Source organism: Arvicanthis niloticus, chromosome 13 (genome assembly GCF_011762505.2).
Source record: "Arvicanthis niloticus isolate mArvNil1 chromosome 13, mArvNil1.pat.X, whole genome shotgun sequence".
NCBI classification, from domain to species: Eukaryota; Metazoa; Chordata; class Mammalia; order Rodentia; family Muridae; genus Arvicanthis; species Arvicanthis niloticus.
This window is the reverse complement of record NC_047670.1, coordinates 53,954,548-53,977,323: the sequence shown is the minus strand read 5'-3', so window position 1 is coordinate 53,977,323 and position 22,776 is coordinate 53,954,548. Positions and strand designations below refer to the sequence as shown.

Below are 22,776 nucleotides of genomic sequence, written 5' to 3'. Positions count from 1 at the left end.
TCTCTCTCTCTCTCTCTCTCTCTCTCTCTCTCTCTCTCTCTCTCTCTCTCTCTCTCTCTCTCTCTCTCTCTCTCTCTCTCTCTCTCTCTCTCGATGCTTCCGGGCCTCAACGACCCCCGGGTTATCCGATCCGCCTGACGAGTGTCCACCGGTCAGTCTCTCTGCGGTCCGTAGTTGAGTGCGGGCTCTTCCTTCCCGCACCCTGCCCCGCCGTTGAGGCGGGTGGCGGGAAGCAGGTAAGCTGCTCCTGCCACCACCGCCCTGGGTATAAACAACCTTTGCTCTCTTAAAGGGAAAAGAAGGCTGCCTAGAAGGGACAGGCCAGGGACAGGCCTTCAGGACTTGTGCAGGCTAGTCTCTAGGGGATGCTCCTTGGAGACTTCTTCTCCACCATACCATTCCCCGACTATTCCTCATGCCTGCTGGACCACTGGCTCAAAACTTGGGGTACCTGTGACCGCAGAGACCAACGTCCTTGGATCCATCTCCCAAGTTCCGCATTCATTGTGTATAGGACAACTGACTTGGACCAGTCTATGCTACAGGGTAAACAGAATACCCCCGGCCTGCTGGCCTGCTCCCTGCCACCCTGGAGTTCCTGTCGCTCCACACTTTAAGGGGCCTCAGCTTGGACGGCTAACTCTATTTGTAAAACTCTCTCATTTCTTCTAACAAATGTCCTTGGTCCCTGCCCTTTCTTATCAGGCCTTGATATGGGTGCTGCTCTGAACCCCCAAACCCGATAGAAGTTTTCTCTTTGAAATGCTGGGCTGAAAACCAGCCTAGGCATACAGTAGGTGTTCATAGCTACAGGGAAGGAGAGCCTGTGGCAACAGCAAGCTGACTCCAGTGTGCACCCTTCAGGCTTGGGGAGGGCCAGGGGTGGGTACAGGAAGCCCTGAGCACCACACTGTGACTTTGCTGGGTTAGTTTCAGTTCAGAGCCATACCCCTTGAGCACCTACTGTGTGGGGGTTAGAGTTGCTGTGCTTCTAGAAGGCATCCCCTTTGCTCCAGACATCTTGTACCCAGGACAGGCCTGGCACATGGTGGTCACTCACTGGGAGCGGGCAGCTGCTTTGCTCATTTAAGAAGTCCTGTTGAGGCTGGGAGGGGCCCAGAGGGGTTCCAGCAACTGCTGCAGCAAGAGTCAGAACATCCTGGCCAGGAACAGCTTCTCATCAGTGGAATCCTGGCTCTGTGGTGGGAAGTTGAGATAGCAGGGCAGGTTCCTTACCTTTCTTTTCCCAATGGGAAGGCTGCTGACCAGTGTTTGGAGAGGAGGTGGCAAAAGAGTCTAGATAAGGGCCAGCCTTGGGGGGACACTAGAGTGGTATAGACCTGGCCTCCTAATGTGTAAGACTTGTAATGTCTTGTTTCTAGCCTGGCCCTTTTTCTTTCCCATCATCCAGGTCCAACCCAGAACATTCTTGGGTTTCAGTTTTCCCTGACTTGGCAATGGGTACATTCTACTGGGTGAGTCTTAGTTCACTGACTGATTCCAGTTCCAGGTAGCACTTTCTTGCCTCTAGGAAAGTCTGGTCTCTATGGTGCTTTTGCCTTCATGTCCAGGGCTGGTCTGGAAGGTACCTCAAGGCAGGCTTAGCTTATACTCTCTGCCTCCTAGGCTTGTCCAGGCCTAGTCCTAACTAGCCTGGGAGGGGACAGCTCCCTTGACTGAAATAGCATGCCTCTTTTTTGTTTTTTAGAAATGACCAGAGTGTATTATCAACCCATCCAAGTTCTCCCCACCGCCACCCCGGTCTCCAGCTGTAGCCTTCCCTGCAGCCAGACCTGGGGATCTTCTGGATCTGACCAGATAAAGTTGCTATACTTCCCGTGTGCAAGGCTGGGTGACCTTGGTGTTGAATCATTCATTGAAGGTTGGAAGCCCTGAAGGTTGGATCATAGGCTATTCCTTTAAAGGATGTTGTAATTAGAAGTTTTGATTAGTAAATGTTGAGATCACGGCAGGTCGGGCTATCTTTTATGGGGATATGTATTTTGGTATTGTACTAGAGACTGAATCCAGGGCTTTGTGTAGGCTTGGCAAGCGCTCTGCCACCAAGTACCAGCCCCAGCTCCCTTTTCACTTTTTCTTAAACATGTAAACATTTTTAAAGTGTAATTTTATGTGTACAGGTGTTTTGCCTGCATGCATGTCTGTGGACCATGAACACGCGGTGCCCATGAAGGACAGGTCACTGTGAGCCACCACCACGTGGGAGCTGGGAATCAACCCCGGTTCTCCACAGGAGCAGCTTTAACCTCTGAGCCAGCTCTCCAGATCCCTTAGTCACAATTTTTATTTAGTGTGTGCGCGTGCGCACATGTGTGTAACCATCATATACGGCCGTTGGAGGACAGTGTATGGGAGTCAGTTCTCTGCTTCCACCATGTTGGTCCCAGGGGTCAAACTCAGGTTCTCATGTGTGATGGCAAAAACCTTTACCCATTGAGCTGTTTTGTCAGCCCGTGGTGTGTGTGTGTGAGAGAGAGAGAGAAACAGAGAGAGAAACAGAGAGAGAAAGAAAGAAACAGAGAGAAACAGAAAGAGAGAGAGAGATTCTCACAGAGTTGCCCAACTGGTCTTGAACTCGCCATGCTCTTGCCCCTCCTGTAGTAGATATTACAGGCGTATGCAGCTGAGAGTCACTCAAAGGATCATGGACTTTAGAACTGCACAGAAGTACCTCTGAGGTCACTAGTCAACCCCTCCCTGGGCCCTTCCCTAAACTCTGAGCCAGTGGACTGGAGTACTACCCCCCCCTCGCCTTATCTGTCTCATGGCTGTGCCCTCTAGGTCTCAGTAGCTCAGTACTACTGTGTGGTGACTGACTTAGATCATATCAGATCTGTGATTACCTGCATCCCGAAAGAACAGCCATTTGGCTTGGGGGGATGTAAAATTCTCAGAAAAGTGCCTGGCATTGTCTGCTGTTATTATTCAAACTGCCAAAATTCTGGAGAGAAGAGCCATGGCTAGTTGCCCTTGAAATATGTATGGGTGTCTTAGGATAGTAGAATTTACTGGTGTGTCCCTTGGGTCATCCTTCCCTAAGGTTGGTATCTTTGCCTTCATTTGGCAGATGTGCAGATCCAGGCTCTTGGACCAGATGTGCACACCTGCTGACTGTGTGGTCAGGTCAGGTCAGAAGGCAGACCTAAGTCCTAGGAACCATTACTGCTGTCCTTCTGCTGTGTACATGGTGTTGCCTGGAAACTCCTTCAAGGCTGGCCTTTGCTCCTGCCTTCGCGATGGCCACTGAGGAACTGACCAGTCTCTACGAAGATTTGCCTGTAATCCCTTTGACAGTCTGGGTGGCATCTGCTAATGAGACTTGAGCGGATGTGGTCAGGGCAGCCAGTAGGCAGGCTGGGGTGGAGGCTGTTGGCTTCATCCTACCAGTTGAGCTGCTGCCACATGGCTTGATTGTGGCAATGCTAGAAAGCCTCCAAGTGGTTTCTGCCCACAGCAGGGAGGCAAGGTATGTTTTCCTAGGGCTTTGCTAACTCCGTTGCCCACCCCCACTTCCACAGTTCAAAAGGCCTTTCCAGGAACCCTGGGGTGGGGCTGAGGCAGGACTCCCTCCTGCTGCTGCTAGCTTACTCTGGGGGAATGTGTGCTCTTGATCGCAGTTGGTAGCAAAGCAGGCCCGGTGACAAAACTAGAGAGCAGGCTCAGGTAGCTAGAACGGTCTACCATCTTGATGGCTACTTCCTCTAGACAGCTGGTCCAGTCTCCTGCTCTTGGGACAGTTTTGAGGACTCGGTGACAGGGAGACTGCAGGCAGCAGGCCCCGCAGTATGCCAGGGTGGGTGGCTCCCCTCAGCTGCCCTACGAAGGTAGTAGAGGCCACAGAAAGTGTCCCAGGGTAGCTGAGGCCTCAACATCACTCTTGGCTTCACCACAGATAAGCAAGCTGCTCTGTGGTTACTGCAGAATGAACTGCTGGCTCTGGTCAGTGTCCCAGAAGTGGAAGTGTGGCTTTGAGGTCTGGGAAGTCCCATTGGTCTGGTGTAGTCACAGAGTTCATCTTTTAAGACAGAGACAGTACTTCCCAGGGTCTCCATGCTAAGGAAGATGCAGACTCCAGGGACACCCCTTGTCCCCCAGCTCCCCAAGAGTGCCGTACTGGCCTCCAGTCTCCCAGTTTTCCTACCAGGTTTTGAGACAGGCCATACTTGGCTCAGGAGGTGTGCATATGGAGGGATAAGGACAAAGCCAGAGGAGGGGTGGCTCCCTGGGTCCCAACCCTGTGGCCTTTTCAAACGAGGGACCTAGAAAGGGAGAGCAAGCCAGTGACTTTAGAGCCAGCACACCCAATTCATGGGACTGTCCCAGTTCATGGCCCCACAACCCCATGGCAAACCTCAGCCATCCAGTGGCCTCTTAACAAGGCCCCAGGTGGGAACTAGAGGCCGTTTTGAGAGAGGATGGGTGCTGGAACAGGCCATCTGCTGTGTTGGACAGGAGCACGGGAGCACGCTGTAGGGTCTGGGTGGAGGGAGGCTCAGTGGGGCCTTTGCCTCCCATCCTTTTTCTTTGCAGTCCATGGTGAGATGCCTTCACTCTGAATGTCCAGTGTAGGCCTGACACAGTGTCAGCCCTGTGGGACTCAGAGAACTGTGTCACATCCAGGTCTCCACAGGATCTAAGGAATGGGTTTTAGTAGCCAACCTCAGATTAGGAACTGCCAGATGAGACAAAGTGAAAGTGTTTCCTCAGATGTAGAACTTCCTGGAGCCTGTAGCAATGCAGCGGCTCACAGGAGTGGGCAGCGGGCAGCCTGTGCCTCTAACTGCAGGGACTGTCTTCCTGCAGTGTGGGGCTCTAAGCCAACTCCTCGCTGCACCCCACTAGCAGGTTCTCCTTGCTGTGTAGCTTCTGCACCCTACTTGGGTACAGCCTTTTACCCCACCAGAAGGGGAGTAGGCAGGCATATTGCACAGATTCCAAGCAGTGCCAGCCGGGCAGGGAGAGGCAGAAGACATCCGTAGAGTGCAGAGGAAGTGAGTAGCTGGGAGCTTCTGCAGCAGCCAGGCCTCCTAGCGGCCCCTCATTCTCAGCTACAACAGCTCTGGGCCACCACAGACCAGTGTTTCCTGGGTGACTCAGTAGCAGCCACAGACCCCCAGTAGGGCCTCTTCTGGCACAGGGCTGAGGGACTAGGATGGGTGAGAGATGGGAACAGATCTATAGGGCAGTCCCTAGGCCCCCAACTCCCAAATCCTCCCTAACTCCCTTACCCCCCAAGGGTGACAAGAACAGCTAGTCCAGGAAAAAGTCATTTTATTTTCATAAATACTCCACTGCCACCCATACTGACCCTACTTTTAACCACAGAAGGGTGGGCAGATGTGAGGTGCTCACGGGAGGCCCCAGCAGAAGCTGATAAATGAAGCATGGAACTCTGGGAGTTCCATGGCCCTCCAGGGGCATGTCCTCTGGTTTGCTGTCAAGTTTCCATGGCCTGTAGGAGCCTGAGAGCAAAGGGAGGCCTCTGGAGACCCTGGGGCCGAGTGGAGAGCTCCTTCAGCTGTGACCACAGGGCCATTCCAAAAGAAAAGCTAAGAGCCAAACCACACACCAAGTGCAAACAGCTAGGGCATGGGCGTCACCCCAGTCACTGGGTTCCCACAGAGGAGGCCTGGGCTGGTCCCAGTTCCAGCGTGGCCTCCCAGTTATGGCTGAGCCTTTCCGTAAGGCATAAAGACAGGTGAGGACGACCCCACCTCAGGCTGGGGTTCAGGGCTGGGCCTCACAGCCATGCTTCTTCCCTTACCCCAGAGTCCTTCCAGGGCATACAGGCCCTCCCTGCTCCAGGCTCCCACTGGTGATGGAGGTCCCAGCAGCTATGGCAAACCCAGGCACAGCCTCCTGCTGGGTTTGGCTCAGCAGGGAAAGAGGGAGGGGGAAGAGTCACTGGGGGCCACAGGAAGGAGAGAAGCACCAGGATGAACAGGTACAGGTCCTGCTGCCCTCCTCTCTCCAGCCCCTCTGTCCTAGAGGCTCCCCCAGGTTTCTGGTGGGGGGAACTGATCCACGTCTCCCATCTCATTGTAGGTCTGGTCGCCCATAGTGAAGATGAGCTTGTAGCGGAGGCGAACCTTCTCCTGGAGCACAAGTGGCAGAAGTATAGCAGTCAGAACAGGGAAAGGGAGTTAACACCATCCTGGGGCTCTGCCCTGTCATAGCTGGGCCCTCACCTTCTGGGGGTTAGCAAGGAGCAGGACCTGGGTGATGGCTGAGGGGTGGACGATGGGGTTAAATGCTGGCAGCTCTGTGCCGGAAGGTGGCTGCAGCCTCACCTTCATGACCTGAGGGCAGGAGGTGGATAGCTGGTCAGGCAGCCACTGAGGAGGAAGTAGCTTCCTTCCCAGAGTCTCAGGGATCTCTCTGGCTTCCCACCCTTTCCCCAGTTCCCCAGTGAAAGAGATACCATGCACAGACAGCTGGCTGCCCCCCAAGTCTAAAGTCACCCTGTTTTGAGGGAGGAAGGCCTGCCTGGTCTGCCCTGTCACCTTGGGGACAGCTGACTGGAAAACAATGTTTCGGATGGGCTGGGGAGCAGTGCTCAGCATAGAGACCACCACCACCAGCACATCAGAGCGCCCTGGCAGTGGGTCCCGAGCAAAGTGGAAGAGGACACGGAAGCCATGCTGGTCATAAACGGTCACTGGCAAGATGCTGCCTGTTGGGAGAAGGGTAGGAGGATGATCAATGGGTGGAGTCCGGTCATACCCAGGGTCTGGCCTCCTAGAGGCAGGACACCCACCCTGGAGCCACGTCACAGCCAGGTCCTTCCCAGGCTGGAGTCAAGGGCTCTGTTCAAAGTCTGGGTCATGCATTCTTTGGGGTCAGAGTCAGTCCTAGTGCTAAGGAAGATAGGGAAGGCTTGAGGCTTGGTCACAGCTTCTAAGAAGTCATCAGCCAGTGCAGCCTACTGCTCCTGGGTAATACCTGGGGCTTCCTCTGGATCTTTCTTTGAGGCTCTGTTTTGTAATCATAAGGAGCCTTCTAGTTCTGGCCCCTGCTCTTCCTAGCAATGAGAGGGGTCAGGGTTCAATTCTACCAAGCCCTCTCCTGTGCAACCCAGAGATTAGAAAGCAGCCTTTCATCACTCTAGGATGGGGAGGCCCTTGTGCAGGGTAACACTAGGGTCAGCAGTGACAGGCTCTAGGGTCAAGAGCCGACCTGGCCCAGCCTTCCCCACCCCACCCCTCCCCACCCCACTCACTGGGTTTGATAGACTCCAGGGGCACAGTGACGTTGGTTAAGGAGAGCTCAGGGGGTGTGGCCTGAGGTGGAGGCCCAGGGGGCTCTGGGGAAGTGGTGTGTAGGAGGCTGGTGGCTCCAGGACTGGGCGAGCTGCAGCTGCTCTTACTCTGCAGGTCACGGAGGGTGAGCCGGGGGGCTGGCTGCTGCTTCTCCCTTAATGGGGATAGTGCATTAGCAGATTTTCTGGTGAGCTACCCAGCTCTGTGCCTGTGGGGAGCTTCGAGCACCCTCATCTACAGTAGGAGCCTCCCCCACTCCTTTGCCTCAGCATCCTCCCGTGCTGAACCCCCTTTTCTTTCCTAGGGTGCTGGGAACTCCAGGGGCATGCATGTCAGTGGGCACAGTGGCCCATTCTCATCAATGCGTGTAGTGTGGGACCATCCCCGGGCACACCCTCATCACAGTGGTGATTCAACATGCTGGACTTCCAGGAGTTACAAGTGATGGGCAATTCCCTGCTGGGCCCAAAAGCTGCTGGCTTGTGGGGACAGGGAGGACCCTGCAGTAGCAGCCCTCACCACCGCACTTGCTGGGCTTCCGGGGGCAGCGCCTGTTGCATAAGGGTTTTCCCCAAGAGGTCCAGGTCATCCAGGCCACTGTTCGTTGGTGGGGGTGCCTGTGCTGGGGGTCGGCAGTCCATGCTGGGGGCCTGGGCTGGAGGAGGGACTGAGGGTTCAGTGCCATCTGATGACTGCAGGCAAATGAGACGGGTGTGAGACTCTGAAGTGTTAGGGTCACCACCTGAGGCCCTCCCTTCCCTACAGGAGACATCTGAGAGAAGTACAGCAGAGGATAATACACCACCTGTTCATGAGGCAAAACACTGGGCCTAAGTGGCCCTTCACACTACAGGGACCTAAGTCACCTTTTTAAGGGAAGAAGAGCTTAACCTTGTGGTGGGACTGTGGTTCTATCAGGGACCCTAAGCTGAGGCCCAGGCACCTCTGCTGGATGGGCTCTTCCCTGGGATGGAACTGTCCTGTCCCAGGACTCTTATCCAGAACGCACCTGACTGTCACCTCTCAGGCTACTGGCTCCAGCCTCCCTTCCCAGGGTTGGTCTGTCATAGGCTGGGCCAGCTTTAGCCCTCTTACCTGGAAGTTGTTCCACCCCACACTATCTGAGCTGCTGCCTGTAGGTGGTGTGGGGTCACTTAGGCCTGTAGAGAAAGCAGGATAGGTGGTTGGACTGGTGGGCAGAGGCAAGAGGGCAAACGGCTAACAATGTGCTGCTTGGGGCTCCCTGGATTCCCTCCTTCCTTAGAGACTCAGAAGTGAAACCCACAGTTTCAGAGGGAACCAGCAGCAGAACAAAAATAGACAGCATCCTCCTTCCCGGCAGCCACCTTGCAGCCCACGCTTGCTTCCTCTCCTTCCAGCAGGGACCCATGGAAGCCAGCTTGGCAGGAGTTGGAACTTTCACCTTGGTCCCTCAGCAACTAAGAGCAGGAGCTGAGGTAGTGAGGAGGGAAGGACCATCTGACCTCATGTGTCGGGTAAATATCTGTGGGCAGGGTACTATCCTGGGTGAGCCTCCGTGTCCCCGTGTGGACAATGGGGAGGTGAATCAGGCAGACCCTGAAGGCTCTGGCTTAGGTCAGTAACGCCAAGGAGGACCCTGGCACCCGGCCTGCTGGATGACAGCAGTCAGCATGATCCCTGTCTATCCTCAACACCTCAGCCAAGCTTGCCCCGTATCTGTCTTAGAAAAGCCAAGTGACCCTATTTTTTAGGAAGTGCTCTCCAGTAGGCAGGCAGCAACTGCCAGCTCTCCCCTGTGGCATTTCCACAGGAAGGCTGGGCATGGTGGCACACACCTTTAATCTGAGCACTTAGGAGGCAGAGGCATGTGGATCTCTGAGTTCAAGGCTATCCTGGTCTACAAATCGAGTTCTAGGACAGCCAGGGCTACACGGAAACCATATCTCAAAAAACAAACAAACAAAAAACCCCAACAAACCAAACAAAAAAGGCCAAAGAAAACAGTTCACTTCTTCACTTTTACTGTTCCCAGGGCACTGGGCTCACAAGTGGAGCTTCCTAAATCCTGTCTGGAGAACCTAGGGAGGGAGAACCCGCTCATCTTTCACCAGGGCAGCTCCACTCCAACAATCACCCTCCCTCTCCCAGGCAGCCAGAGCTGGCCAGCCCTACCTGCTGCCAGGCTGATCTTGTTCTCAGTCTCCCTGAGCCATGGTTTCACCCAATAGAGGGAGACCATGCTGCATGTCCATGGCCTCCACTGGCTTCCCAAAGGAGCACAGAATGCTGGTGCCAGCAGACTGCCCCTGCACTGTCCCCTTCTTACCCAAAGACATGAGCTCATCATCAAGCAGGGACACTGAGGCACTGGGCTGCTCTGGACTGTTCTGGTTGCCAGGGCGAGTGGGCGTGGCTGGGTATGTGGTGCCAGAGGGAGGGAGGTCCAGGCCTGAGAGGTCCAGCAGGGCTGAGGTGCTTCCTGAGTGGAAAAGAATCAGGCAAGTCCTGGGGGCCGCTCAGAGCAGCAGGGGTGGACACAGCACTCTTCATCCCCACTTTTCATTACAGGACTCCTGGCCCGAGCAGCCACTCCAGCCCTGCTGAGACAGCCTACCAAGCTTTCTTTAGCAGATGGCACCTTTGTTCACAATCAGCCAGCCTTGCTTAAGGTCGGAGACATGTCAGAAATGTGACATTAGTGTGAATGCAGGCAATACCCACTAAGACACCTAAGGTGTTACTCAGAGACACAGCTTTAAGAGATGGCTGCTGCTGTCACACCCAAAGGCTCTGCTCCTACTTGGCTAACAGGTGGGGAAGAGATCCTCCCCACCTGCCTGGGGCCACTCACTGCTAGCCTTTTCTGTGACTCCCCTCCTCCTCACCTCACCCCATGCTGCCGTATTACCCTGAGTAGAGTGATTTCTACCACATTTGTATCTAAAGCTCCAACCTTTTTGCTGGAAGTCTAATCAGCCCCACACATCTGGATCCAGAGTCATGAGATGAAGTGGCTTCCCTTCTCTTCTGTCCTGGGCTTCCTTCCCCACAGTTTCAGCTTGACACAGAATGCCTCAGCTCCCGCCCCAGGACCTTCATGGTCACACTCCTGCTCTCTTACCAGGAATGGAGCTGGCTGTGGTGTCACCATTGACCTCCTCACCCCGGACCAGCTGCTTGTACAGGTTGATCACCTGGGTGAGATTGTCATTAGCTTGCAGGATTTCAGCTGGAACAGGAAGGAGGGGAGAGGTGGGTTTGAAGGAGTGGTGGAGCCTCTGGATAGGGGAGAAGAGCCTCCCACACTCACCCCAAAGGCTATGTAAAGGGGATGAGCCAGGCATCCCACTGCAAATGTGGGGTCCAGACAGCCAGGCTGGTGTAGAGGCTTGGAGATGGAAATGTTCCCAGAACATCCAGGGATAGGCAGGCAGGGAGCAGAGTGAGACAGAGAGCCTGAGTGACTGGGATGGGGTGATCTGACACTGGCACTGTGACGTGAGCTAGTCATCTGTTTTAGAGATGGGGAGAGTTCTCCCTCCTGGACAGATGAGATGCCTCACAGGACATGTTCATGGGGTCTGATGTCTGCGGCCTTCTCAGATCAATGCTGGAGAAAGAGGGCCCCTCATGGTAGTTCCTTCCAACAGTGGCTGTCTAGCAGGGCCTGGAAGTGGGAGGAGGTAGGACAGGGCTGGGCCTGATCTTAGCAGTTGCCTGGGGCTCACCTAAGGCCTCATCATTGTCTTCTGTGTCACTGGCCAGTCGGAAGAGTGTGGGCCGCATGCGCTCACATCGCTGGTACAGTTCCTGGGTGGAACAGGATAAGTAGGGTTATGAGTGGGCTGGGGTGGGCTGGGGGTGGGCTGAGGTGGGTGGGGATGAGCTGATGCAGGGCTGGAGCAGATGCACCTTCATGAGGTCCTCACTGCTGCTGGAGGCAGCACCCTGGCTGTGGCTCATCACCATCTCTGTCAGCAGCTTCACATTGTTGTTGACTTCCTCAATGGCATTCACCCGCTTTGAGATCTTCTCCATCCGCTTCTGGTCCTGTAGAGCAGCAAATGACCAAAGGCTGTCTCAGGCCTCTGGAGGTGATGGCACATGAGTCTGGGAAGAGGGCTGGACGAGCTTGATTCAGGCTGAGTGGCTGACAGCTTGCCACTAAGGACAAGTTCTCTCTCTCTCTCTCTCTCTCTCTCTCTCTCTCTCTCTCTCTCTCTCTCTCTCTCTCAGCAGTGTAGCACTATTGTGCCACTTGCTACCCTCCTATCAGAGTCCTCAGTCTCCAGAGGTAGCTCTCAATCACATGACCAGCTTCTAGACTCATGACTGTGGCCCAAATCGTTTCTGTTCCCTGAAGACACTTTCCCATTCTCGACAGTGAAAGGAAAGTGCCCTTGGTCAGTACTCAAACCAGACTAAGTATGGAGTCCCTCCTTGTCTGCAGGGGCCTGCCTGGCCAGTGTGTGGGCCTGGGCCTTTAAAGGTGGCTGTAGAAGGCAGCCCCACTCTCAGCCCATTCTGTTTCCCAGTGTCTTTCTGCTGCAGGAGGTAGGCATGTTCTTGCCAGTCTCACATGGCTTAGCCCTTTAAGACTTCCCTGAAATAAGCAGTCCAGGCCATGACACGTCCTCTCCTGCTGCAGAGGATGCAGGGTACTCCATGACAGTCAATCTGGAGCCCAGGCTCAGCCCCACCAACCTGCATGACTAGATCTTGCCTCTGAGGAAGAATGAACTGGAGGTCTTTGTGGGTACACACTTTTAAAATGTGGAAAAATTCTTTGTTGCTGTCATTAGTGAGCTGGGAGATTTCATGTAAAAGTTTGCATCTTTTCAAGGAAAAAAAAAATCACCTGATGATTCAGACTCAAAGGTTACCTTGGGTACCTGATGGGCTGTCTCCCATGTGGCCTTGACCCTTCCTTTCTCCTGTTAATCCTCAGCCTAGACAGCTGATACATTTGGCCTCTTCTGCCCGTGCTTTTGAATGCTAACTTGAGATCTTGGTTTGGTTCCTGACAAAGTTTTATTCTGTAGCTCAGCTGGCCTGGAGTTCAAATCAAGGCCTCCTCGTGTCTTAGCCTCCCCAGTGTTGGGATTAGAGGTGTGAGCCACCTTGCCCATCCTCAACACAGTTTGAAAATTTTTTGTCTTGAGACAAGTCTCTCTCTAGGTAGCCTAGTCTTGGAACTCACTGTAGACCAGGCCAGCCTCAGCTCACAGGAGTTCCTCCTGCCTCGGCCTCCCAAGTACTGGGATTAAAGGTGAGCCAGCATGCTAGTCTTGGCCTTACTAAGTTTCAGTGTACACTTCTAACATAAATTAGCTTACACATTAAACATATATTAACACCTGAATTTTGCTCTCTGTGTGTGCATGTCTATACATATACACATACTTATACATATATTTTAAAATATTTTAAAGTTCAGTTTGTTTGGGGGGTATGCTGAGGACAAACACCAGGACCTCATGCATGTTGCAAAGCATTCTACACTAAGTTTTGGTTCCAAGCCCCACTAATGTTCCCAGAGTACTGTTTAACAATGCTTGCATTTGTGTGTGTGTGCGTGTGTGTGTGTGTACACGTGCCATGGTGTGCACTTGGAAGTAAGGGCACTTGTAGGAACCCTTTCCTTCCACCATGTGGGTTCTCAGGGATGCAGCTCAGGTTAGCAGCAGATATCAATACCTGTAGAGCCATCTTGCTGGCTCCCAAATTTCCTTTTTTCCTTTTCTTTATTTTTATTTATTTATTTATTTATTTATTTATTTATTTATTTATTTTGAGACAGGGTCTTGCTATATGGGCCAGACTAGCCTCAACCTCAGGATCCTCCTGCCTCAGCCTCTGGAGTTCCAAGATCCAAGATTACAGGTACATGCCACCAACTCTTGGGCCTCATTACTAACAAATACCAGCCCCTCAGTAACTAACGCACAGCAGATTCTCTCAGACTACTGGGAAGCTCTTCCCTCTGAGCACCTGTCAGTTCTTTACTGTGGCAGCTGACTGCTGGGCCACTATGGGACATCATATGTGTATACACATACACATACACACATACACACACACACACACACACACACACACACACACACACACACAGAGCGCTCCTGTGTGGTGGCCAGCTCCAGACCCCATCCCTCCTACCCCTGTACACCAGGCCAGCCATCACCTCCTGCACCATCTCTTTGATGAGCTTATTGGCAGCCCGGAGGTCCTCAGGGTGTGAGCTCTTCAGCAGGCGGGCCAGCATCTGCAGAGACAAGTGAATGGCTGTGGGCAGCAGCCGGCCGGAGCCTGCAACCCAGCTCCTCAGTTATTGTTTGTGGGACCTCTCTGTGAAATGGTCAGAACTGATCGACTCCTGATGAGTGTCCAGGCGGATAATGGAGGCACTACACACAGTCCCTACAGAGCACAGCAAGGGTGTCCTCAGCATACAGCCCTTCCCCCTACGCCTCTAGGAAGACACAAGAAACCCCAGCAGTAGCCTTGGGACCTGGCTGGGGACTTATCAACAGCTCCTCTCCATGCAAACACTTCTGTAACTAGTCCACTAGTATAGAGAGATAACCCTACGCAGCTCCACAGCCAAGCCCTGGGCTATGAACTGTGCTTACTGAGGCACATGCCTGGATGGGTCAGTGCATCCAGCAGGCTCCCACACAGAAAGCCACCTCCACAGGGATCACATTCAGCACGAGCCTCTGCTCCAGAGACCAGAAATCTCTACCTGAAATCAGCTACTCAGCCTCACCTTGGACTTCTCCTCATCTTCAAAGATCACATTCTTGGGCCGTGGAGGGGGAAGAGGAAAGATGGCATCATCTGGAAGCTTGGGGTCAGACTTCACAATCCCTGGGGAAGACGGGATTTGCAAAGCGGTCAGCACCAGGGGTAGCAGGCAAGGGATCTGGGATAGGGTGCCAAGGTTAAAGAGAGGTCACACTTTCATCAGGTCCCTAGCTTGGGACTTTGATGGGTGGGACTACTTCTGACCTGCACAGTGAATGAACTCCAACAGAGATGGTTTGAGCCCAATATATACAGAATCTAAACAGTAGTTCCTTTTTATTTTTTTGAGACTTATATTTTTAATTATGGGGCTCGGGCATCAGAGTGCAGGTGCCTCTTGAGGTATAGAGCAGCCACTCCCCTAGAGCTGGAGTTACGGGTGGTTGGGAGCTACCTTATGTGAGTGTAGGAAACCAAACTTGGGGTCTTTGGAAGAGCAGCAAGTGCTCTTAACTGCTGAGCTAGCTCTTCAAACTCCATACATATTTTTTTGAGAAAGGGTATCATGTAATCCTTTTGAATTCACTATGTAGCTCAGGGTGGCCCTTCTACTTCAGATCCCCCTGCCCCCAGTTCCTAAGTGCTAGATTATAGGTGTGCACCACTGTGCCTCGAGTACTCGGTGCTGGGGACTGAAGACAGAGCCTCAGGCATGCTAGGCAAGCAGTCTACCACTTGAGCTATGCCCCTACTTCCTGGGCACCCATGTTTTGAGGCTGCTCTCTGAAGGAAAACTTGACCCATTACCACCTTTTTTCTACTCAAGCTGGCCATAGGCACAGCCACAGAGAGGCCTTGCTGTGTTCTTGAGACATTAAAGGCGGACCTGTGGCCTTGCTGGCAGAAGCCGGAGACTGCTGGAGCCTGAGCTGCAGGCAGGGCAGGTTCCTGGTCCCCCAACACTGGGCAATCACTCACCCTGCTTCTTCAACATCTGGTAGGCTTCTGCAATCTTCACCTCCTCAGGCAGGCCGACTGTCCAACTGTACAGCAGCTCCAAGATCTTATTCTTCACCTTCTCTGATGTCCGGGAGCCCAAATACTTCAGAGACACACAAAAGGGGACTTCTCTCAGACTGCTCAGCCCCCTCACTTGAGCCCTAAACCTGCAGCCTCTCAGATGCCTCTGGAGTCCTCATATGCCCTGCAAGGGGCCTAGTGTAAACTGAGCTCCAGTCTGTTTGACCACCCACTGGCTGTATCAGGGCTCTGTGACTCAGTTTCCTCATTGTGGGCATGTGGAGCTGGTGCAGGGTGGCGGCCCAGAGCAGGAACACCTGCTTAGACCATATAGAACTGAACCTTGAGACCCCAGGAGGGTGCCTGGGCTCCAGGTGGAGGAGGGAAGGGCTTGTGTGCAACCATGAGGCCCCACACATCAGTTCCAGCAGCAAACTAGGCCAAGAGATGTGGCTCTCACTACAGTTCTCTCCTGGGAGACATGGGGCTGCACAACCACTCAGAGTTCTGTTCAGAGGAAGACTAAGGGGGCTGGGCATCAGATATGTACCCAAACTGTGACCAGAGTCCAGTAGCCAGGGTGTGGCCCATTTGGTAACATAACTGACTCAGGTTTGTGGCTTTGGATGCTGAGGCTCAAGGAAACCACATCTAGGTGATTCGGACAGGGAGAAATGTCAAACACCTAAGCAGCCTGAGCTGGGCACACCCAGTGACGGTACGTGTGTGCCCTGAGATGAGCTCTCCCTGCACACTGACTGTCAGAGGCCTAGGCTGTCTTGACTCAGTCAGGTCCTGGGGAAGGATTTGTGCTGGGTTCCTAACTAGGGACCTTCCTTCTGTAGCCTCCGTCAGAGCCGGCACTCTGAGCCTGGGCTAGGACGCACCTTGGGAGACACAACCTTGATGAGCTCATTCAGGAAGCGGAACTTGCCCACCTCATCATGGAACCTCTTGCCACAGCTCTTCATGCATGTTTCCAGAACCTGGGGAGGGAAACAGTGAGGTAGCCCTCATCCTTACCAGGGCCTGGAGGAAGGGAACAACCCTTGAGAGCACAAGATGCAGAGGTTCCCAGGTCTCTGTGATTGCTCGTCACCTCCCTAGAGCACTGGGTCAGGGGTCCTCTAGTAACCAGTACTGTTCAAGCTGCTCAAGCACAGGCTCCTCCATGGCTTGGCCCATGCATCACTTGTACATGGCCTTTTTATTCTTCTTTAGAGACAGGCTTTCTCTGTGTAGCCCTGGCTATCCTGGAACTCATTCTGTGGACCAGGCTGACCTCAAAGTCACAGAAATCCACTTGGTTCTGCTTCCTAAATGGTGGCATTAAAGGTGTGTACCATTACTGCTTGGCAGTTTGACACTACTTTGGCTTTTCCTAAACCCATGAAATCACAAGATCCCTGCATATTTAAGAAACCCCAAACAAAAACTAACATGTTGAGACACAGTTACTTAGAGCAATTTCCACTTAGCCTCAGACAATCTTGTTCTAAGGTAGCTGGTGTGTGGGCTATGCAGGGGGTCACAGACAGTGTCCCACCTCTTTTGTTCCTGGGGTAGCTATAACCTCAATCCTGAGCCTCTCTTACTGCAAGGGCTAGTACTGCTAGGGTCTGCCGATCCCATGTGGTCTGATGGCCCCTGCAGAGAGCCTGGGAGCCTTATACACAAACTCCAAAACATGCATGCTGACTCAGCGTTTTTAACATGTATCCTCAGGAGATGCCCATTGTGCAGCTGAAGTGAAGAATCCCTGCCACCACCATCAGAGGCCCAGCTGTGACAAAAAGCTAACTCTCTGCTGCTGTTGGGTACCTTGAAGGTTAGCCCAGACCTATATCCTGGATCATCTAGTCACAATTCCCTTGGGCTCATGAAACCCCAGGCTCTTTACTTACCGTCAAGGCCTGGATGGCTTCCCATTCCTGTGGGGACTGGATCTTGTGGGCCAGCAAGCGAGTGGCAAGTGGAGGCCTGGGTAAGAGGAACAGTCATAACTGACATGGTATCTGATTCACTCAGAGGGACAGTCACTACCTTAGCCTGTAGCACTTCAGCCCTCTACTGGTCCGGTGAAGCACATACAAAAGCCTATGCCATGTGTCTCCAGATTAAACAGGACCTGGGATGGTGACAGCCAGTGCCAGGTGGCCAGTATAGGCAAGGGTCTTCAAGAGATGTAAACCTAGCCCCTTTTGGCTTTAAGAACAAGACATGGGCCTGCAAAAGTTGCTTATTGGTGGTAGAGCCACTTGCCTAGCATGGGTGAGTGAGGCCCTATGTAAATTCATCACCATCAAAAGCAAAAGCAGCTGTGTCCTTGGCCTGCACAGGGAATGGTAAGAACAGGTGACCAAAGCTTGAGTGATAAGGCCACGCAAGGTGGCTCACAAGCACCCAGGTCCTTGCTTTCCTCAGTGGCTGGAACCCCCCATAACCTCCCATCTGCACCTCTGCCAGTGCCCTGTTACATGAGGACTGAGGCTCAGAGCCACCAATGCCTCAGCCAGAGGTGGAATCTGTTTGCCCCAAAGCCCATGAACCCCACATCCACGGCTGCTAGAGTAAAGGAAGACGAGGATGGAGGGGAAGCACACTGTGACAAGGTTTCTATAATCCAGGAGCACCAAGGGACCTGGGAACACCAAACCAAGCCCTCAGGGAGTCACTTCTAGAAGTGGCCCACAATGTGCATTTTGGACAAACATTCCAGGCAGATCTGGTTCTTTCTTACAGGAAGGGCCTGTGGGGGAAAGTGTAGTCTGCCCTTTGGAAGGCCCCAGTCCCAACAAATCAACCACATGGTAAGTTTAGATTTCACCAAGCTTGGGACTGCTAGTGTCCCAGTAAGGTTCAAGAGCAAACAGCTGAGCCTCAGTTTCTTCATCTATAAAATGGATCCAGGAAGGTTCCTCAAGAGGGCAACATCCACAAAGCCCCAGCAGAAAGTGCCACTGTCTTTGTTAACTGTGACTACATTTAGAATGGAAACTGGGTCTCCAGCCTGCCCTAGACCAGGATCTGGAGACTGCATGGCAGGGGCACAGTGTGTTTGTTGTTGAGTGTGTCAGCCAAATAGAGCCACCTACCCCTCAAAGTCTTCGTTGAGCTGCTCACAGAAACCGTTGATGCTGGCCCAGTTCAGCTCTTTGTTCAGGGGATTTGTGGCTCTGTCTGCAGGAGCAGAAGAAGTTAGTATGGGAGAGTGGGATTCCTGCCTCCCTCACTCTATCCTGCAACTGGCACAGTTAAGAGGGACTGAGCACATGGCAGATGATTCTCTCCACTTCCTGTGGTACAGCCCCCAAGCCTGAGCACTGACACTCCAGTGCAATCAATGGGCAGAAGAACACATGACTGCTGCTTACCTCACCTTCACCCAACGGCCCCATCTTCAAAGACTACACCCAGGGACCACTTCCCATGGTTGTATCCCACTATGCTGACGTTACCATCTCTGACTCTGTTCTCAAAAGAGTAGCATCCCAGTCCTCCTGGTATCTGTACTCAGGAGACTGAGGGGTAAGGAAAAGGCCAGGGTCTGGTCCTAGAGGAGCTGTAGGCCTGGGCAGTGGGACAAGAGAAGCGAGGCTCTTAAGAAAAACTAAGTGGCCAAGAAACCATAGGAACCCAGAACAGGAGACCTGGGTCTGCCTGGGGTCAGGGCAGCTGCCCAGAGGAGGTACAGTCCAGCTAAGTTTGGAAGGAGTTAACCAGGCTGAGGGCTACTCTGCTCAGTTAAGGACATGGACCCTGGACCTCATGTCTGCCAGACCTTGTCCCTGGGGAGTGGCTCAGGAACAGCTCTTCCAAGGGTACCTTCTTCACTTCTACTCACTGTGGCAGTGGCTATGTCCCCGACTATTCTCTACGGTGGGCCCAAGTGGACTATTACACAAGGCTCCTGTGACTCCTGCAGAGAACCCACCTTCCTCCCCTCTAATGGATGCATGAGGGATCAGTGGCAGGGAGGATGGGGCTGGAGAGTCTGGGATGCAGGAATGAGTAATGGCAAAGAGGAACGAATGATGTGAGACAATCCCTTCTGGAGCTCCCAACACTGGCTAGGTAAAGAGCTATGAGGTAAGAAAAACTCCTTGGACCCCCGTTTCCCTACTTGTAGAGCTGGACAACACACAGGCTGTGCATGGTGAGGCTGAAGTGTCCTCACGGTTCCCAGACACTTCTGCCCATGCTTCGAGTGCAGAGAATCACAGCCCAAGAGGTGGGGCTAGGAGAGATCTGTAGACAGGAAGAGGCTAAGGGCCAGGATGTGGCACCTGCCCAGTTGGGGACCTAGACACCCTCAGTGCCCAGCAACCATTCTCTTAATCAGTATTTATTTCTAAAAAAAAAAATAGAGTAGTGGACAAAAGCTCTTCTCTCCTGAAACTCACTGGCCCAAACAAAGCATCTCTGACCACTCAGATTAGCGATCACAGAAGCGCTATGAAGATGGGCAGAGCAGGGAAGGATGGAAGTTGCTGGGGTAGACTGCTGTCTCCCAGGTGCTTAGAGGCACTATGGATGGCCAGAGGCTGAAGCAACATTCTTTCTTGGTACAAATCTATCCCAGAAACCTTGTGGGGACCCTCCAGTCCTTGAGAGGGACAGATGTCACCAGTGAGCCCCCAGAGACAGCAGCAACATCTCTTCTGCTTCCTTGGGGATGGCTGCACATTTCCCGACCTCCCAGTTCTCCACAATGGCTAAGGACTAAAAACTGGGAAGAGACTCCAATCTGGAGTCAGAGAGAATGTTCAGGGTACTGGCCTCTCAATGACAGCTGAGAAAAGGGCTAGAACAGGAAGTCCTCCAAGTGTCAAAGGCACGTGAGCCCTAGCAAGTGAGTGAGTGAGTCAGTCGGAATGAGGAGCCAGGGAAAAGGAAACTCTGACTGCCCAGGGTCAGCTTCTCCCCAGCATTAGAGCTGGAAGAAACATGCCCTCTCCCCTTCCTCCAAGCTCCACTGCAGGAGGGGGGTTCATCTCCCCCTGGCAAGGAGCAGAGGAAAGTACTTAAGGAGGGAGAGAGGTGTTTCACAACTGGGCGTGACTCTTCAGATGGGGAAAATGTCTGTGGTACTCCCTAGAAGCTACCCTTTACCCTTGACCTCCTAAGACCCATGTAGTTACGGCATCTCATGCAGTCCATGGTCACTGTCTCCTTCCAACCACCATCCAACCCCCCTGCCAGGCTGACTCTCCTACAGTTTCCCCCAGATGGTGAGGTCTGGAATCAACCTCCCAGTTCAACTTTGTTCAAGGCTGGCTTCAAAGGTGCTGACCGTGTCACACCACACCACCCTGCACAGACGCTTGCTGTACCTGTGGCCAAGAGGTTTCCCTGGGTTACATCCAGGAAGGCCTTGGGAGAGACCTGTCACTAGATGGACCAGAAGAGGCAGCCTGCAGCTCCCAGGGGCAGAGTTCAGGAATGGGGTTGGCAAAGCCAAGATTCCTCAGCAGTGTGAGGCAGGGAGAACAGAGGGTGGAGGTAGGGGCTTGTAAGCCAGAGTTGTAGGAAGCTGTTTCTGAGGAGACAGGAAACAAGGGCAGAGGCCTGGGGAGGAAGCTCAGCAGGGGCTAGGAAAACAATCTGGGATGCAGAGCAAGGCTGGTCTGGGTATAGTGACAGAGAACTTGGATTTCCTTATGGAGTCTTAGACGGGACCCTTCCAAGCATTGGGGATTTCTCCAGGCGAGGACAGAGCTGGATCAGATGGGCCAGCTTCTTAGGCTGGGGGAATGAGCAGATCTAAGAGCACAGGGTTGAAAGACTCAGGCCCTGAGGAAGCGGGGGGGTCCCTCAAGGGGAAGACTCGAGGGTCTGCTCTTGGGTGCAACAGGCAGGGCCTTCGGGGGTTCGGGGTGCTCTCGGCAACCGGGTCACCGGGTGGGTGGGCGGCGCCCGCTCATGGCCAGGCTGCGCAGCTGCTAGGGTCCGGGCCGCCGACTGGGGCGCCGCCCCTCGGGGCGGGGGCGGGGCGTGAGGAGGGGGCGCGCGGACCCCGCCCCGCCGGGAAAGGGGCCAGCCTCGTGCCCCCGGTTCCGGTTCCGGTCCGGCTCGCGCCCCTCCCGGACACTCACTGATTCGTGCCTCCAGAGTCTCCGGCTCCATCGCGGGCTCCATCCGCCACGGGCCCCCGCCTCGGCGCCGCCCCCCGCCCCCTGCCGCTCTCGCGGGAACTCCTCGGCTCCGCCCTCAGCCGGTTAAAGGGGCCGCGTCGGCCCAGTTGAGTCGGAACGCTGCGCTGGGACGCTGGGCACCATCGAGACGCAAATGGAGCCGCCCAGAGCGTCACCTCTTTGGCAACCCTCTCCCTGGCGGCTGGAGGAGTCGCTGGTGGGGCTGGTCGGCGGCTTCACAGCTCCGGGCGCTCAGGCAGGAGAGGAAGAGGAGAGTCTGGGGGTTGCGGGTGGCACCATAGAAACACCACGGGACGCTCTTACTCAGTTGGCGTCACGCAGATACCCGTGACCGCTTCCGGAACAACGCTCCGAAGCCATGTTTCTGAGGGGCTCTGAAGTCACTTCCGGAGCCCTCAGGGGTACTTCCGCTTAAGTGGGAAAATGTCAATGTCCCTTAAAAGGGCAACTGGGCACAGTGGCGGCCGCGAACATGATGAGGTTAAGCTAATGTTTGTTTAGCTCTTAAAGCCCCAGGCATTGTTCTGAGCAATTTTTTTTTTCCTTTTGAGACAAAGGTTTACTGTGTTGCCCAGGCAGTTCTGAAACTCGCTCTGTAGAGCAGGCCGGCATGAAATTCAAGAGATCCGCCTGCTTCCGCCTCCCAAGTGCTAAGACTAAAGGAGTGGCCACTGCGCCCAGCAGGGGGCTAAGTTTGGTTTTTTTTTTTTTCTATGAATCCACACTCAAACCGGGGAGCCAGGTAATGAGTGTGCCTGAAGTCACATAAGGGTCAGTGCTTGCACCGACTACTTCCTTCTGCATTCAGCTTAGAAACTCTTGAAGAGCATATTGCATTTGGGTTATTCCGTGACCAGCCCTGGAGAGAAAGACAAAGCCAGGCGTATATCCCACAAGGTGATGAGGATAACTCCAGCACTTAGCAGACAGAGGCAGGAGATCATCAGTTCAGGGCCAATGTGGGGTAACGTATCTCAAAGCACATAACACTCACAAGGTGATGCGGAAGCCAGAGGGGTGGTGGCAAAATGAGAAGATCTCTTTCCCCAAACTGGGATGGTGACGAAGTCAGGCTCTTGTTTTGGTGGTTTAGGAGGAGGCAAAAATGCGAGGTACTTTTACCCGCTTCTTCCATCCTCTGCTATCGGCTAGGGCAATTCTCTGGAATGCGGGTTGCTCTCTGCAGCCTCTGGCGGCCGACCCGGGAACCGGCCCTTGTGCCCGCTCCAGCGAGCCTGTCCCAAGAAGAGTTAAAGAGCCACTGAGACCAAGGAACCGGCGAATCCAGTTACGTGTGCCTGTGGCCTTGGAGAGGGATCTGTATTCACCTTGCAGAACCAGTGACCTCATTTCAGTCGGTTTTTCATCTGAACCCCACTCTCAATGAGACGTTTAATTCTCTCCTGCAACCTATAAGATCCAGGACAGGGGTTATATGTGTTGATGGCCCCCTCAGCAAAAGCCAGAACGAGATGGACTTGGTCTTCTTTGTTTTCTTTATTATTAAAATTGTTAATGAAATAAAACCCAGCTGCAGGCTGGCCTTTAATCCTAGCACTTGGGAGGAAGAGGCAGGTGAGTCTCTTGAGTTC

General features: G+C 53.6%; 1 protein-coding gene and 1 long non-coding RNA gene across 3 annotated transcripts; one reads left to right on the top strand and one right to left on the bottom strand.

The window, feature by feature from the left end:
• Positions 1-4: 4 nt before the first annotated feature.
• On the top strand, positions 5-5,730 carry LOC117719198 (uncharacterized). 2 transcript variants are annotated; one of them, XR_013103364.1, is made up of 5 exons: positions 5-151; positions 293-546; positions 1,412-1,475; positions 1,709-1,882; positions 2,142-5,730. It is a non-coding gene; the product is annotated as an uncharacterized LOC117719198 (long non-coding RNA). The 2 variants fall into 2 exon arrangements; XR_004608137.2 differs by lacking the exon at positions 2,142-5,730 and having other exon boundaries at positions 6-151; positions 1,709-1,972.
• Gga1 (golgi associated, gamma adaptin ear containing, ARF binding protein 1) lies at positions 5,276-22,336 on the bottom strand. The gene is made up of 17 exons (XM_034516266.2): positions 21,125-22,336; positions 18,125-18,209; positions 16,934-17,009; positions 15,917-16,015; positions 14,988-15,111; positions 14,032-14,132; positions 13,447-13,527; positions 11,175-11,312; positions 10,991-11,072; positions 10,384-10,491; positions 9,589-9,741; positions 8,376-8,440; positions 7,800-7,972; positions 7,241-7,434; positions 6,525-6,694; positions 6,210-6,320; positions 5,276-6,116 (listed from the first exon to the last, which is right to left on the bottom strand). The coding sequence occupies exons 1-17, from the start codon at positions 21,165-21,167 to the stop codon at positions 6,006-6,008; spliced, it is 1,914 nt and encodes a 637-aa protein (XP_034372157.1). The 5' UTR covers positions 21,168-22,336; the 3' UTR covers positions 5,276-6,005.
• Positions 22,337-22,776: the final 440 nt, after the last annotated feature.

Coding starts and splice junctions, on each gene's coding strand:
- Gga1 (XM_034516266.2), bottom strand. CDS start 21,167: ATGGAGCCCGCGATGGAGCCGGAGACTCTGGAGGCACGAATCA. Junction 18,210..21,124: donor GACTCTGGAGGCACGAATCA/GTGAGTGTCCGG, acceptor CTGCTCCTGCAG/ACAGAGCCACAAATCCCCTG. Junction 11,313..13,446: donor TCAAAGAGATGGTGCAGGAG/GTGATGGCTGGC, acceptor GCTGCTCTACAG/GACCAGAAGCGGATGGAGAA.